This window comes from Rattus norvegicus, chromosome 20, assembly GCF_021556685.1.
Source record: "Rattus norvegicus strain SHRSP/BbbUtx chromosome 20, alternate assembly SHRSP_T2T, whole genome shotgun sequence".
Classification (NCBI taxonomy): Eukaryota; Metazoa; Chordata; class Mammalia; order Rodentia; family Muridae; genus Rattus; species Rattus norvegicus.
In genome coordinates, this window is record NC_141553.1 from 30,340,001 (window position 1) to 30,357,253 (window position 17,253).

The 17,253-nt window shown below is 46.5% G+C and overlaps 1 protein-coding gene across 1 annotated transcript in view; it reads left to right on the top strand.

The window, feature by feature from the left end:
• LOC147998632 (glyceraldehyde-3-phosphate dehydrogenase-like) overlaps positions 1-4,337 on the top strand; it is a 12,390-nt gene extending 8,053 nt beyond the window's left edge. The window contains exons 2-5 of the mRNA XM_087598752.1: positions 3,428-3,713; positions 3,766-3,912; positions 4,056-4,121; positions 4,179-4,337. Coding sequence (XP_087454878.1) covers positions 3,428-3,713; positions 3,766-3,912; positions 4,056-4,121; positions 4,179-4,337 — 658 coding nt within the window. The remainder of the gene's footprint in view (positions 1-3,427; positions 3,714-3,765; positions 3,913-4,055; positions 4,122-4,178) is intronic.
• The last annotated feature ends 12,916 nt before the right edge of the window (positions 4,338-17,253 follow it).

Below are 17,253 nucleotides of genomic sequence, written 5' to 3' on the forward strand. Positions count from 1 at the left end.
TGTATTTTTAAATGAAGAAAAGGGAGGGTGGAAAAGAAAGAGTAGAAGTCCACCAACAGTCTGTCCTGAAGCTCTGTGACGACCTGGGAACAGAAGCCATCAGATGGATTGACACTGGGGTTTCGATTTCCTCTTTAGTCTTAGAAACCAAAAGCTCTAAATGACTGAGAAGCCCTCCTTGCGGCAACCACTCAGAGGCAGCCAGGCTGGAGGTGATATTTGGTCACTTCCAGGATCCTGCCCCTGTCAAGCTGAGTCACACAGTGACCTGGAAATTCTTGCTTTCAGTTTGGTCAGAGCATTTGTAAACCTCATCTCAAAACCTCAGAAGTCCCGAGTTGTCATCTATATATCCTTTCAGGGGCAAGTACCTCTACCCAACCCCTATCCATAAAAGAGGACAGAGATGTTTATTGAGCACCTACTATGTGCCTGGCACCTTGTAAAGTCCTACAGGATCCCCTGAATAGCCCTTCCCTCTCTGCTCCCCATTTACAGACAGTTCTGATGACTTGAATGTGTTCCTGCTTGGGACATAGCAAGAGGCAGATAGCATTGTGTATGATACCCAGAAGCAAATTGCCTTGTGCATGATACCTAGAATTTTCCCAGCAAGGAAAAGTTCTGCTAGGAGTGAGAAGGCCAAGTTCCAGTCAAGACTGTTTCTAGGGGTTGGGGATTTAGCTCAGCGGTAGAGTGCTTGCCTAGCAAGCGCAAGGCCCTGGGTTCAGTCCCCAGCTCCGGAAAAAAAAAAAAAAAAAAAGACTGTTTCTAAGTAGCTAGGTACTTAGTCTGCATCCTCATGGGGAAGGGGAGCAGCAGTGGGTGGGTAAGGTCACCTCTACCCACCATGACAACCATGGTGCAGTCCCCTGGGATGCCTTTCTTCATGTGGGTGCTGGGAATCGAACCTGGGTCCTGTGGAAGATTTAACACTTGAGCCATCTCTTCAGCACCTCCTTGTACTGAACTTTAACACTTGCAAACCAGAGTTCTCATTTCATCTCCACATCCTGCCACTCAGACTGAACCCTCACTGAGCTTTCTGAAGGTTGATGTGTCTGAATGATTGCTACTTTGTTTGTTTGTTTGTTTGTTTCTTTTTGGATATAATTTTTTATTGGATATATTTCTTTATCTACATTTCAAATGTTATTCCCTTTCCCGGTTTCCTGTCCATAAGCCCCCTATCCTCTCCCCTCCCCCATAAGGGTGTTCCCCCATCTACTCTCTTTCCTTTACCCACCCCCACATTTCCCTGGGGGGGTCCAGCCTTGGCAGGACCAAGGGCTTCTCCTTCCACTGGTGCCCCAACAAGGCTATTTTCTGCTACATATGCAGTTGGAGCCCAGGGTCAGTCCATGTATATAGTCTTTGGGTAGTGGTTTAGTCCCTGGAAGCTCTGGTTGGTTGGCATTGTTGTTCTTAATGGGGTTGCAAGCTCCTTCAACTCTTTCAATCCTTTCTCTAATTAAGCTCCCTGAATGTTAGCAGATTCCTATTGTGGTTTGGGGAGACACATACTTCTCCCAGCTCTTGGCTTTGTCTGTTTTTTGTTTGTTTGTTTTTGTTTTTATTTGTTTTTGAGACAGGGTCTCCCTGTGTAGCCCAGGTTGGCCTAGAATTTAAGCTCTTGCTAGCTCAGCCTGGGATAACAGACATGCAGAGCTCGCCTAGCTCAAAGCCCAGTTTCTTATGTTTTTCTTCCCTCTTCCCTTCTCATCTAGGCAGACTTGGAGACTCCGGGGCTCTTCCTGACAACCTCCTGCCTCAGCTTCCTGGGAAGCTGGAACCACAGGCAGAGCCCCACCACATGCACCTCTCTTACACACTTCTGATCTGTTTTCTTGTTGCTGTTTCCTTGGTATATGTTTCTTTATTACGTATGATATTCATTTTTTCCCCTGCAGAATGAGCCCAGAGCTTTGCCTACACTAAGTAAGCACTGTGCTATCCCCAGCCCCCTTCCCCTTTTACTTATTTATTATTTTAACTTTTATTACTGTTATCTCTTTATATTAATATAAATATATTCTGTTATTTTGTATTATTGCATTTGTTATTATTATATTATTATTACTTTACAGTTCTTTACATATGCGAGGGTACCACAGTGCATGTGGGGAGGTCAGAGGACAACGGACACCTTGCAGGAGTCAGAGCTCTTCTTCTATGCACAATGTGGGTCCTGGAGATTGAACTCAGGTCTTCAATCTTAGCAGCAAGCTCCTTTACCCACTGAGCCTCTCTCCACACCATCTCCTATACATTTCTTAAGGGTGAAGCCAATTCTTTGCTTACACTCAGCCTCATTAGGCCTTGGCACACACGAGGCACTCAATAAATGTGTACCACACTGCCACCCCCTCTGCCCTCAGCAGATTGGCAGAGCAGGCTCTCCAGGGGTCTGAGAAATTCCCAGAGACTGAGAACTCAGTGCCACATGGGTAAGGAACTGAATTAAGTTAGAATAGAAAACAACTCCATCTGCACTAGGGCGGGGCCCTGAAGGCCAGGCCAATGGCAGGGATACCTAACCGCATTCCCAAGAAAGCCACCAATGTCAATGCTGGTGGCCCCAGACTTGAGAAGGTTCCCAGGAGAGACCTGTGGCATGACTTCAATGTAAAATGTCCTTGGCAGTTTCGTGTGTTTGAACATTTGGTCCCCAGTTGGTGACATCGCTTTGGGAGGATATAGGACCTTTAAGGAGTTAGAATCTAGGTGTAGGAAGGGGATCCCTACAGGGCTGACCAGGAGGTCTATAGCCCTACTCACTCCTTGTCTTGTACCTGCTTCCTGGTCCCCAGTGATGTGAAAAATGGGTGTGGTGTTCCGTGTTCTCTCTCCTTACATTCCCTGATATGATGAACGTGGTCCTCGAACTGTGAGCTAATAAGGTTCCCATTAAGGCCTTCCTCCTGGGGCTGGAGAGGTGGCTCAGTGGTTAAGAGCACCGACTGCTCTTCCAGAGGTCCTGAGTTCAAATCCCAGCAACCACATGGTGGCTCACAACCATCTGTAATGGGATCTGATGCCCTCTTCTGGTGTGTCTGCAGACAGCAACAGTGTACTTATATAAATAAAATAAATCTTAAAAAAAAAAAAAGGCCTTCCTCCTGGGAGTGGCTTCTTGTCAGCCATTCGTCCCAGCAGCAAGAACATTGATGCACAGCATTGTAACAATGATAACTGCCTTGCTGGAAGGGGAGGCTGCTGGGAGAGACTGGGCTCAGTTGGGTCGGGTGCCAGTGATCCCAGCACTTGGGAGACAGAGGCAGGAGGATTAAGAGTTCAAGGCTGGCTCTCTGCTCCTCCCTATTCCAGAGACAGCCGCATCTTCTCGTGCAGTGCCAACCTTGTCCTGTAGCCAAGGTAGTAAAGGTAGGAGTGACGGATTTGGCCATATTGGGTGCCTGGTTACCAGGGCTTCCTTCTGCTCTGCAGCTAGCAAAGTGGAGATTGATGCCATCAACGACCCCTTCATTGACCTCAACCACATGGTCTACATGTTCCAGTATGACTCTACCCATGGCAAATTCAATGGCACAGTCAAGGCTGAGAATGGGAAGCTTGTCATCAACAGGAAATCCATCACCATCTTCCAGGAGCGAGATCCCGCTAACATCAAATGGGGTGATGATGGTGCTGAGTATGTCATGGAGTCTACTGGCGTCTTCACCACCATGGAGAAGGCTGAGGAGCACTTGAAGGTTGGGGCCAAAAGGGTCAGCCCCCATGTTTGTGATGGGTATGAACCACAAGAAATATGACAACTCCCTCAAGATTGTCAGCAATGCATCCTGCACCACCAACTGCTTAGCCGCCCTGGCCAAGGTCATCTGTGACAACTTTGGCATCGTGAAAGGGCTCATGACCACAGCTCTTGTCATCACTGCCACTCAGAAGACTGTGGCTGGCCCCTCTGGAAAGCTGTGGTGTAATGGCCGTGGGTAGCCCAGAACATTCACTGGTGCTGCCAAAGCTGTGGGCAAGGTCATCCCAGAGCTGAACGGGAAGCTCACTGGCATGGCCTTCCATGTTCCTACCCCCAGTGTATCCATTGTGGATATGACATCTGCTTGGAGAAACCTGACAAGCATGATGACATCAAGAAGGGGGTGAAGCAGGCATCTGAGGGCCCACTAAAGGGCATCCTGAGCTACACTGAGGATTAGGTTGTCTCCTGCGACTTCAACAGCAACTCCCACTCTTCCGCTGGGGCTGGCATTGTTCTCCATGACAACTTTGTAAAACTCATTTCCTGGTATGACAATGAATACGGCTACAGTAACAGGATGATGGACATAATGGCCTACATGGCCTCCAAGGAGTAAGACCCTGGACCACCCACCCCAGCCCAGCAAGGATACTGAGAGCAAGAATCCCCATTCCAACTCAGCCCCTAACACTGAGCAATCTCCCTCACAGTTACCATCCCAGATCCCCCATAATGACAGGAGGGGCCTAGGGAGCCCTACTCTCTCTTTTTTTTCCCCCCGGAGCTGGGGACTGAATCCAGGGCCTTGCGCTTGCTAGGCAAGTGCTCTACCACTGAGGTAAATCCCCAACCCCAGTGAGCCCTACTCTCTTGAATGCCATCAATAAAGTTCAAGGCTATACCAGGCTTCTAACAAAATCCAATCTAAAAAATTTTGAAATAATAAAAATTTATTATTTGCAGTTTATGTATTTATTTTTCTTAAAAGAGTCTATTCTAAACATGCTGTGAATCAGCCAAGGGTAATGTCATCCGATGAAGGGTTAAAAATGATGTTGCATGGAGCTGGGGAGATGGCTCAGTGGTTAAGAGCACTGACTGCTCTTCCAGAGGTCCTGAGTTCAATTCCCAGCAACCACATGGTGGCTCACAACCATCTGTAATGGAATCCAACGCCTTCTTCTGGTGTGTCCGAAGACAGCTACAATGTACTCATATACATAAAATAAATAAATCCTTTAAAAATGATATTGCTGTCTTTTTCATGGTTTCTCATTTCAGAAACAAGGCCACCTGAGGTCTGGAGAAGCTTACAGACCCAATGTAAGGGCCCACAGACAGACGGTGGCAGTGCTGGGGCTCGGAGGCTGCTTCTCAGATGCCAAGCATTCAACTTGCCAATCCTCATCAAACTGAGCTTCTCCACCCTGCAGGGAGAGAAGTTCATTCTTAGGGTGCATGACCATCTACCACCGTGCCTGATCTGGACTACACAGCAGTTGGATTTCAGAGGTCACCATGGTCACGGCAAGGGATCCATTGGCTTCCCTGACAGCTAACACGACACCCGGAGCAGCCACTATTAGTCACCCACCGGCCATGGTGCCACTGCTCTTTAAGAAGTCCAAGCAGCTGAGCCCAGCTGGGCCCTCCAGCAGCCCCGCTGTTTGGCTGCCAGGCCTCAGGGCTGCTTTTTTGGCAAGATCTCCAGGTCATTCAGCCAAGTCAGCATTGGGAAGCTGGGAGGTGATGGGGTGGGAACCGGGTCATAAGTTCCTCCCAGGGCCCCTGAGTCAGTCACCAGCTGGCTCATTTAGGGCCAGTGGAGCTGAGCAGGCGCCCTGGGCGGAGCTCTCTGCTCAGAGCCCCAAGAAGATGAGGTCGTCGGGTAGCAAAGTACATCGGAGAATCAAAATACACTGTGAAGACCCAAATCTGGATGGAGCTAAAAATGACTTCTAGATTGTATGTTACAAGAAGCAAAGCTGGCGACCTGAGCTAAGCAGTCACGCAGCCCACTGCAACTGGCCAAGAGGAGCTTCCTCTAGCTCAGAAGGGCTGACCTCAACTGAGTTTTCCAAAATAGATGGGTAGGGCATCCAGCCCCATTGACCAGGGTGCAGCTAGAGATGTTGCCTCTCTGTAGGCCAAGCAAACCATGATCTCATTCTTTACACCAACCAGGTGAAGAAAGTAGGCTCACACATTCCATTCCCGGAGACCGTCTTGAGTAGCAAATGGTTCATGATATAAATGTTCAAAACCGAAACCTAAGACTCAGTTTGGGTTTCGAGTCTCAGGATGAAATGTCTGTAATTGAGATCTGAAATTGAGCAATCTCTGGGAGGGTTATCACCCTGCTTTGGGGGTTCAGCAGCCCTCTGACTACCTGTGCTCAGTCCGAACAGTCCTGAGCTCTCTCCATCAGCTCTGGTGTTCACTGCTAAGTGAGGCAAATTCCTCCGCTGACTTGAGGGGAGTAAGCTGCTACCCTTTCAATGGCTGGGAAAGGCTTTTCTGTTTCAGCTAAAGACTCTTTGGAAAAACTTACAAGGAACCACCAAGGTCACTAAAGTCACTATGACTCATTCTTTTTAGGCAACCTGAAATAAACTTGACTTATTCCAGTACTGAACTGAGCATGCCCAGAGGCATTCATAGCCACCCTATTTCCTTTCTGCACGCATGGTCTAGGACTCGCAACCCAGCACGCCCAGGAATGTGTCAGCCATCTCTCCTGTTGGAACATGGACCTCTGGGACTTTAAACTGAGCATGCTCAGAAGTCTGCCTGCCCCTGCATTTGCTGTCTTACATGGGCATGTATAGAATCCCTGGTATTTCCCCTTCTTCCCAGGGGCATGGCTCTGTAAATAACTCCGCACACTCTTTTACTTGCTGCAAGTGATAAACCTAGTCCCACTAGCTCCCGAATGAGCCTTCAGCTTTGCGCTCACTAAGATACACGTGTACTGTGCTCATGTATACGTCCCCCCCACCCCCACCCCCGTCCACCGCCGTGTCTGCTTGTGAGAGAGTAAAGAACAAATGAGGTGGCTCCGTGTGGCGGTTCACCCCTTTAATCCCAGCACACAGAGGCTGAGGCAGGTGGATCTCTGAAAGTTCCAGGCTAGCCAGGGCTACATAGTGAGTCCCTATCTTTAAAAAAGGGGGGGGGGGGCAACGTGACATTTGAGCAGGTGGCTTCCACCCCATCTCCTGCCTCATAGCTTGGAGACAGGGGGGCGGGTCCGAGCACAGAGTAGGACCTGTGATAGGCTGTTGCAGAGTTGGGAGCTGCCAACTCTGACTCTGACACAGCTGACAACTCTGACACAGACTGCAAACCCAGGAACAGTGTATTAAGAGAGAAGGGATTTCTTTTGGCTCCCGGTTTGAAGACCAGGAAGGCACGGCAGGGCTGCATGGCGGCCCGGATGTGGCTAGAGCTCCTCACATCGTGCCAGGCAGAATCAGACTCTCCTAACATGTGAGCTGCACCCCTACAGTCTTACGACTGCCGGCCCCTGCAACAGTGCCACTAGCCAGGGATGAAGGGTTCAAACACACGAGCTTACCCAGAACATTTAAATTTAATCTATGACATTCTGTCCCTGGTCTCCATATGCTCTGTCTTAAACTGGCTCTACTCAGTCCCTCAGCAGATGTACCGCCTTCTACAACATCCTGAAGGATCGGTGGCAACTCAGGCTACCTGTTCACAGTTTCACACACCGCTTACTCAAGAGATGGGTTCGAGGAATCGGGGCACGGTACGAGTTACTCAGTCTCACTGGCTCTCTGGCACCTTAGTGCAAGCCTACATGAGCCTGTGACTCCCGTGTTTTGCATGCCAGAGACACAAGTGCTCTTTGAATGACATCATGTTCCCTTACTGGTCAAGATGTAGCCTGGGGTCCTTTCCTTACAGCAGCGACCTCTGGGTGCCCTTGCGGCTGAACCAGGAAAATGCTATCCTAATACTGTGAGAACTCGCCCTCAAGCCGTTATGTCTAACGTCTTAGTTCAGGGTTTAAACTCAGTTCAAAGGCTTCTCTCTCAGAATCTTCATAAGATTCAAGTTAACCATTTTCCCTTTATATAAAGATCTTTTTGAAAAGTTTGATTAGGAGGCTGGAGAGATGGATCTGCACTTGAAATTGCTTTCTGTTCTTGTAGGGAACTGGGGTTTGGTTCTCAACCCTTGTAGGGCAGCTCACAGCTGCCTGTTACTCCAACACCAGGGGGTCTGATACCCTCTTCTGACCTCCATAGACACCCATGCGTGCGCGCGCGCGCGTGAGCACGCACACAGACAGACAGACACACACACTAATACACATATGCACATACTAATACACATACACACATTCATACACATACACATATATACACTCATACATGCATGCACACATGCTCATACACATACACTCATACATGCACACACATACACACACCCTTATACACGTACACACTCACATACACACATTCATATATATACACATATATACACTCATACATGCATGTACACATGCTCATACACATACACTCATACATGTATACACACATGCTCATACACATACACTCATACATGCACACACATACACACACCCTTATATACATACACACTCACATACACACACACACTCATACACATACACACACACTAATACACATACACACATTCATACACATACACACACATTCATAAACACATATACACTCATACATGCAGGCATACATGCTCATACACATACACTCATACATGCACACACATACACATACCCTTATACACATACACACTCACATACACACACACACACACCGAAATAAAATAAATCTTTTTAAAAATTCTGTTTAATTAGTCTTTGATTTACCAACATTGTAAAGAGAATGTCTTATGTTATCTTCTAGAAACTTGGTAATTTTTCAATACAGGCGACGGTGAGTTTAAGGTCTTTCCTCTGTGGGTATCCAATTCCTTTTGCCATTCTATGTCAGCATCATGTGTGACAGAGTCCTGGTGACAGAGCCATCTTTCCCTCCTGATGCTAACACCCACTGATGCATGGCTGTAACAAGTTTTCGTATTTAGTGGTGCAAGTGCTCAACGCCATCTCTGCTCCTACATACTCATTTTAAATGATGTATTTATTTTTATTTTACATGCATTGGTGTTTTGCCTACATATATGGCCTAAATGTCTGTGTGAAGGTGTCAGATTCCCTGGAACTGGAGTTACAGACAGTTGTGAGCTGCCATGTGGTTGCTGGGATTTGAACTCAGGACCTCTGGAAGAGCAGTCAGTGCTCTTAACTGCTAAGCCATCTCTCCACCCTATATCTATTCTTTTTAAATTACATTTGAGCTATGTATATGCAAAAAAGGGACAGAAAACAGACAGAGGAGACATCAAGGCCTTAATGAAAAGACCACATAACAAAAACTCAGGAGAAACAGTTGAAAAGAAATACAGCTATAGGGCTGCAGTAATGGCTCAGTTGTTAAGAGCACTGGCTGCTTGGCTCTCCTAGAGGACCTGGCTTCAGTCTCAGCACCCACATGGTGGTTCACAACCATCTGTAACCCCAGGTCCAGGGACTCTGATCCCCTCTTCTGGTCTCTGTGGGTGCCAGGAATATAAGTGGAACACATGCATTCAGGCCAAATACCTATACTCAAAATTAATTAACTAATTAATTAAAACATATGTAAGGGGGACTGGAGAGATGGCTCAGTTGTTAAGAGCACTGACTGCTCTTCCAGAGGTCCTGAGTTCAATTCCCAGCAACCACATGGTGGCTCACAACCATCTGTAATGGGATCCAAAGCCCTCTTCTGGTGTGTCTAAAGACAGCTACAATGTAGTCAAATAAATAAATAAATAAATAAATAAATAAATAAATCTTTTTCAAAAATATGTAAGGAATAGGTAGTTTAGTAACCTTAGTTTTCCTAAAAGAAGACTGAAAATTGATGAGTGTCTCTAAAAAAAGTTAGGGGGTTGGGGATTTAGCTCAGTGGTAGAGCACTTGCCTAGCAAGCGCAAGGCCCTGGGTTCGGTCCCCAGCTCCGAAAAAAAAAAAAAGTTAGGAAAACGAACAACAGAAGCCCAAATCATAGAGAAAAATGAAAAAGATAGGAAAACAATTAACAAAGTAGAAAAAATGCCTCTACACAGAGGTGGTCAATAATCCAAGAATGGTGTCTTTAAAAATATCGCACAATATCTAAAATTCTTTAGGGAAAAAAAATCCTTCTAAAAAACAGGATCAATACCTAGGAAGCGCAAGGCCCTGGGTTCGGTCCCCAGCTCCGAAAAAAAGAACAAAAAAAAAAAAAAAAAAAAAAAAAACCAGGATCAAGCCAGGCGCGATGACGCACACCCTTAGTCTTAGTGCTTGGACGCAGAGGCAGGTGATCTACGGGAGTCTGAGGCCAGCCTGCTCTGCAAAGCCAGTCCCAGGCCAGCCAGCATTACACAGAGAGACTCCTTCTAAAAATAAAATAAAATAAAATAGCGTCCTACCAACTCAGACAGCTCTGCTTTAAAGATAGAAGGTACCATACTATGAATAACTTCAAGGCCGCAAGTCTGAAATTTTCTACAAGAAATGTCATTTGCCAAAACTGATACTGGGGGGTGAAAATGAAGAAAAGCAAAAGACAAGAAAGAAAGAAAGAAAGAAAGAAAGAAAGAAAGAAAGAAAGAAAGAAAGAAAGAAAGAAAGAAAGAAAGAAAGGAAGGAAGGAAGGAAGAAAGGAAGGAAGGAGAGAGGGAGGGAAGGGAGGGATGGAGGAGAAAAGAAAAGAGGGTGGGAAAGAAAGCCTAAGTGTGCTACAACCATTGAAAGTCTGGACTCATCTGTAAGAATAGAATCCTAGGCTTCTCTGGGGAACAGAAAGGGGGAAATGATTCTCCAGCTTCTTTACAGGAGCCAGGGAGACAGAGCAGAAGTGTGGATTGCACAGTGAAAGGCAGAGAAGGGGCATCTAAACTTCACAGCCCCTGACAGAAAAGGAGTCAGAGAGAAAGAACTACAGGGTAAACCACAACCATCACACGGAACTTTCAGATAGAGTTTGTGGAAGGGATACATTGTTATTCTTCATAGCTGTGATTTACTCCTTGGTATCTATAAAAAGCTGCAAGCAGCCTCAGATGTTCCCTCACACATTCTATATAGACACTACCTTAGGCTGCAACAGAAGGCCTCTGACCGGTGTCTTAGGCCATTTTCTCCATTGCTATAGCACAGTACCCGACACCAGGTAATTTATAAAGAATGGAGGTTCATTCAGCTCGCTGTTCTAAAGCCACGGTGTTGATGTCCATGAATGCCTTTTGCTGCGACATAACCTAGTAGAAGGTGTCCCACAGGAAGGCATAGAACTTCAGTTGTCTCGGGGTTGGGGATTTAGCTCAGTGGTAGAGCGCTTGCCTAGCAAGCGTAAGGCCCTGGGTTCGGTCCCCAGCTCCGAAAAAAAAAAAAAAAAAAGGAAAAAAAAGAAAAAAAAAAAAGAACTTCAGTTGTCTGATCTCTCCCTTTCTCTTTTAGGCACATTGCCCACACTGGCCTTAAATGTACTATCTAGCTGAAGGTGACCTTGATCTTCTAGACCTCCTGCCTCTACCTCCCAAATGCTGGGACTGTAGATATTCCGTGACCTGTGTACGTAGTGTTGTAGTTTGTACTGCACCTTTGCGTGTGTTAGGAGAGAGCTCTAACCACTGAACACATTTGCAGCCCCTCCCCAATTTTCTTCTAATGATATTGATGCCATTATGGGGGGGGAGGTCTTACCTTGATGATCTTATTTAATTCTAATTCTCCCCAAAAGCTCCACTCCTAAATACTATTAGCATACGACTTTGAAGACTAGGTTTTTAACTCATGGATCCTGGGAAACTGTAGCAACCCGGTAATTTATAAATAATGCCATGTATTTCCCATGGTTACTTGGACTGGGACATCCAAGAGTCAGTGACTGGTAAGGGTTTAACTCTTTGTTTTGTAGAAAGCACATTGTCGTGGTGTCTTTGCACAGCAAGAGACCAGAAGGATAAAAGGACACAACGGACCCCTCAAAAGCCCTTTCAGAAGAACTCTAATCCTGTATTCCTCCTACAGTCCCACCACCGACCACCACTGAACTAGGAAGTAAGCATTAGCGGGAGCTTTAGAGGGACACAAACCTTCAGATCATAGCTAGTATCTGTGGAGGGTTTTTGTTTGTTTCTCTCTTTGTTTAATCGAGAGGAATTCTCTCTCTCTCTCTCTCTCTCTCTCTCTCTGTCAGACACACACACACACACACACACACACACATGCACACGCACACATGGTCAGCATCTTTCTCACACTCTCACACAGAAGTTACCCCCAAGACCAGAGGTCTAAGTGTAGGAGCTGGACTGATGATCAGAAGAATTTTCATGACCTTTGGCCCTTGAGAGCCAGAAAATCAGAGCTATTAGCAATGGGATTAAAGTAATAAATTATACTTCGTCAAAATTGAGCACACCTGTACTTTAAAAGGACAACATCAGGAAGCAGCAAGAGAATGGTCGTGATGGTGCAGACCTGTAGTTCCAGCTGCTCGTGAATCGGGGGCAGGAGAGCCAAAAGTACAAGGCGTGCCTGAGCTATAGCGTGCGTGAGTTCAAAGCCAGCTTAGGAGCTGGAAAGATGGTTCAGGGGCTGAGATCTCTGGCTTCTCTTCCAAAGGACCTGGGTTCCATTCCCAGCACCCACATGGCAAGTTACAGCTGTAACTCCAGTTCCAGGGGATCTGAGGCCATCTTTCTGGCCTCTATAGTCACTGCTTGCAAATGGTGCACAGACACATACAAGCAAAAGACCCATACACATAAGACATCTTTTTAAAAAAGTTTTTCAATATAGGTTTTCTCTGTGTAGCCCTGGCTATCCTGGAACTTACTATGTAGACCAGGCTGGCCTAGAACTCAGAGGTCCACCTGCCAGTTTTCCACACACTGGGATTAAAGGCCTGCACCTCCACCACCTGACTCAGATGCAGAGTCCACGGCCCGAAGATCAGGCAGAGCTTGAGAGTCCTGCCAAGGAAGGGGGGAAGGATTGAAACAGCCAGAGGGATCAAGGACATCACAGAACAGGACCCAGAATCAACCGACTGGGACTCAAGTAGCCCAGAGAGATCACAGAGCCTGGATGGGTTTGACTTAGGTCCTCTGCACATGTTACAGTTGAGTTAACTCGGTGTTCTTATGGGACTCCTAACAGTGGGAGCACAGGCTGTCTCTGACTCTATTGACTGCTTTTATGGCCCTTTTCCTCCCACTGGATTGCCAGGTCCAGCCTTGAAATGAGAATATATGCCTATAACTTGTTATGCCGTATTTGGTTGATATCCCTGGAAGACCTCTTTTCTAAGGGAAGGTGAAGGGTGGATGGGTCAGGGAAGGGGGAAGAGAAAATGGGGGAGGGAGACTGAGGAAAGGGAAGGGAGGGGAAACTGAAGTCTGGATGTAATATATGAATAACAAATAAATAAAAAGAATTTTTTAAAAAATTAATAAATCTCAAAAATTATATTCACATTCTTTTATTTATTTATTTATTTATTTATTTTTATTTTAGTACACTGTAGCTGTTTTCAGACACACTAGAAAAGAGCATTGGATCTCATTACAGATGGTTGTGAGCCACCATGTGGTTGCTGGGAATTGAGCTCAGGACTTCTGGAAGAGCAGTCAGTGCTCCTAACCACTGAGCCACCTCTCCAGCCCCTCACATTCTTTTTCTACTCTACATGTATGGCTGTTTGGCCTGCCCATATGTCTGTGTGCTGTGGGCTTACAGCACCTGCAGCCTCACACGCTTGTTTAAAGGAATGAAAGATCGAAGAGGAGGCTGAGGACGGAGCCTTGGGGAAGAGCTCTTGCTCAGCACAGGAGAAGCCCTGGCTTCGACTCCTAGTACTGCAAAGAGGAAAGGAGGAAGGAGGAGAAGACAGAAGAGAAGCCAATGAAAAGATGACTCAGAATAGAAATATCTGCAAACCATGTGCTGGGAGCCGGGCGGGTTCCAAGCCCTCCTCAGAGAAACGGGTGGAAGAAGAAAAGGAGTACTCCTTCTAGGTCCTTGCCCAGGGACAGACCTGGCAAGGCCAGCCTGAGGCTGGAGCAGAACTGCAAAGGAATTAATATTTTGGTTCCTGGCAAACTGGCTTTTCCTCCTAGAAGTGACCCGGGGCTATCATTGTGCTCCGTGCGTAGTGGACTTGAGATGTCCTGTGTCCCCTTGGGCAGCATCGATTAGTTTCTTGCTGACATCATCCCAGTGTGTGATAGCTTTAAGCTGACACTTCTCATTTCCCCCTGCAAACCATATAGAAGATGCTGTGCTTGTGAATAAACTTACTTGGCACAAGGCATAGCTTATGCAAGACCTCCTGTAGCGCATGCCTTTAATCCCAGCGCTCAGGAGGCAGGGGCAAGCAGATCTCTGAGTCCAAGGCCAGCTTGGTCAAACGCAGTGAGTTCCAGGATAGCCAGGGCTACACAGAGAAACCCTATCTCAAAAAACAGGAAAACAAAACAAAACCAAGACCTCCTGACCCCAAACTCTGCTATCTTCTTCATTTTCTGATCCCCTGGTCCTTACCCCTCAGGAACCTGTCACTGAAGAACAAGCTGTGATCCTGGCTCACTATGTGTCTGAGAATAGTCTAGAATCCAAACATACAAGGAACTAAATAATAATAATAATAATAATAATAATAATAATAATAATAATAATAATAATAATAATAACAATAACACCTCAGTTCGAAACCGGGCAAAGGATTTGAAAGAGAGTTTTCCAAAGAATATAAGCAAAGGGTCCGTGAACACATGCAAAAGGATACATCTCTTAAATGAATGAAAAAAATACAAAAGGAAAAAGGCATGACTGCTCCTAGGTATGGTGGAGAAGGTTTATTGTAGCTAAAAGGGAGAGCAGAGTCAGAGGCGGACACATCCGGAATTGACATGACCAGACTGAGCTGGGCCACACAGTGAGAAGGAGAGGGGAACAGTGATGGGACAGGTGAATCTGTGGTGGGGGGAGGGCAGCAGCCTGAAGATCCAAAAGATTAGCCAGATAACCAAAATGGTTGGCTTATATAGAGAAGGTTGGCTGGGGGAAGGGCAGCCCAGCCCCTGAATGAAGAATTCAGAGTAGTGGGCACTGTGGTCTGCCAGCCAGGAGGGCTCTGTCACAGGTAGGGATGGAGGCATGCTGGGAAAACCTGGCCACCAGGTCTGCTTTGGTGTGTTAAATAGGATTCGTCAGGGGTGGGGTGGGTAGGAGGGCAGAGGCTGAGACCTAACTTTAACTATTAGGGAAATCTGAATACAAAGTGTGGTAAACAGTCTCTGCATACCTGAGAAGGTAGCACAGTCAGACAATCGCAAGGGTTTTACTGCTGTGCACAGACACCATGACCAAGGCAAGTCTTACAAGGACAACATTTAATTGGGGTTGGCTTACAGGTTCAGAGGTTCAGTCCATTATCATCAAGGCGGGAGCATGGCAGCATCCAGGCAGGCATGGTGCAGGAGCTGAGAGTTCTACATCTTCATCTGAAGGCTGCTAGCAGAATACAAGCTTCCAGGCAGCTAGAATGAGGGTCTTAAAGCCCACGCTCACAGTGACACACGTACTCTACACCTTCTAATAGTGCCACTCCCTGGGCCAAGCATACACAAGCCATAACAGGTGGGAAACAGTGTGGAAAAGCTGGAGCCTCACACACTGCTGGTGGAGATGTAAAATGTTTCAGCCACTTGGGAAAACAGTTCCTATAAGAACAAAACGGAGCTGGGTGTTGTTGGCACACATCTTTAGTCCCAGTGCTTGGGAGGCAGAAGCTGCTGGATCTCTGTGAGTTCAAGGCCAGCCTGGTACACAGAGCAAGTTCCAGGACAGCCAGGGATACAAAGTGAGACCCTGTCTCAATAGATAAATAAATAAATAAATAAATAAGAAAGAAAGAAAGAAAGAAAGAAAGAAAGAAAGAAGGAAAGAAAGAAAGTTACCACAGTTCCATGACAGCCAGGGATACATAGGGAGACCCTGTCTCAATCAATCAATCAATCAATCAATCAATCAATAAAACAGAAGTTATCACATAACCCTGCAGTTTCACTTCTAGCTATAAACCGAACGGAATGAAGACATCTCTTCACATAAGAAATTTGTATGAGAATGTTCCTAGCAGAGTTGTTCTTGATATGACCATCAACGGATACATATGTAAACAAATGTGGTACGGCCACAGGATCCTATACGATTCAGCCATAGAAAAGCTGGCACGTGCTACAACACTCAAGAACCTTAAAACTCCTGGTCAAAAACAAGGCAGACAGAAACGGTGCTATTGCGTGACTTCATTTACGTGAAAATAAATGTTTTAGTTAGGTTTCTAGGGCTGCGATAAAAGACCATGGGCAAAGGCAGCGTGGGGAAGAAAGGGTATATTTAGCTTATGTATCCTGAGTCACAGTGCCCTGGGGGGAAATCAAGGCAAGAAGTCAAGGGAGGAACCTGGCAGCAGGCATTGAAGCAGAGCCCAGGGAGGAGTGCTGCGGAGCTGGGGACCGAACCCAGGGCCTTGTGCTTCCTAGGCAAGCGCTCTACCACTGAGCTAAACCCCCAATCCCCACTGAGCTAAATCTCCAACCCATGGTTTCCTTATGAGAGTAGAAATATTCTAAAGTCAGCTGTAGTGGCGGATGGACAGCTCTCCGAACAGAGCAAAACCCGCGGGGTCAAACACTTTCAATGGGTGTGTGTAGGGCAGGTGTTTATCTCTGAGGATAAACCAGTCTGCGGCACACTTCGACTCTGAGTTTCAACCGACAAGGCAACTTTCATCAAAGAGATAAGCCCAGAGCTGTCAGAAACATGGGCCTCATCATGGTTCTCTACTGGGTACACCCAGTGGGAACCTGAGGAATACATGTCTTGTCATTTGCTAGAAGAATTCTGTGTGTGTGTGTGTGTGTGTGTGTGTGTGTGTAATGTATATGTGTACATGTGTGCATGTGTGCATGTGTGCATGTGTATATGTGTATATATGTATATAAAATCTTACTCTTATTTTATGCTCATCGGTGTTTCGCCTGCGTGTATGTCTGTGTGAGGGTGTCAGAAGGTCTGGAACTAGAGTTGCAGACAGGTGTGAGCTGCTGTGTGAGTTCCAGGTCCTTTGGAAGAGCAGTCAGTGTTCTTAACCACGGAGCCATCTCTCCAGCCCCTGCTAGAAGGGGTCTGAAGAAGACAAAGGTTTACTCGTGATGGTGGTGGTGGGGAGTGGTAGAGATGGTGATAATGATGTCGGGTGATTGTGATCTGATAGTGATAGAGGTGCCGGTATTATGGGATGGCGATGTCAACAACATGATGACGGTGAAGATACCGAGGAAGATGGGGCAGATTGGTGGGGATGCCGGCGATGTGATGATGATCACGGCGATAAAATGGTGATGATGGTGGCGACCCC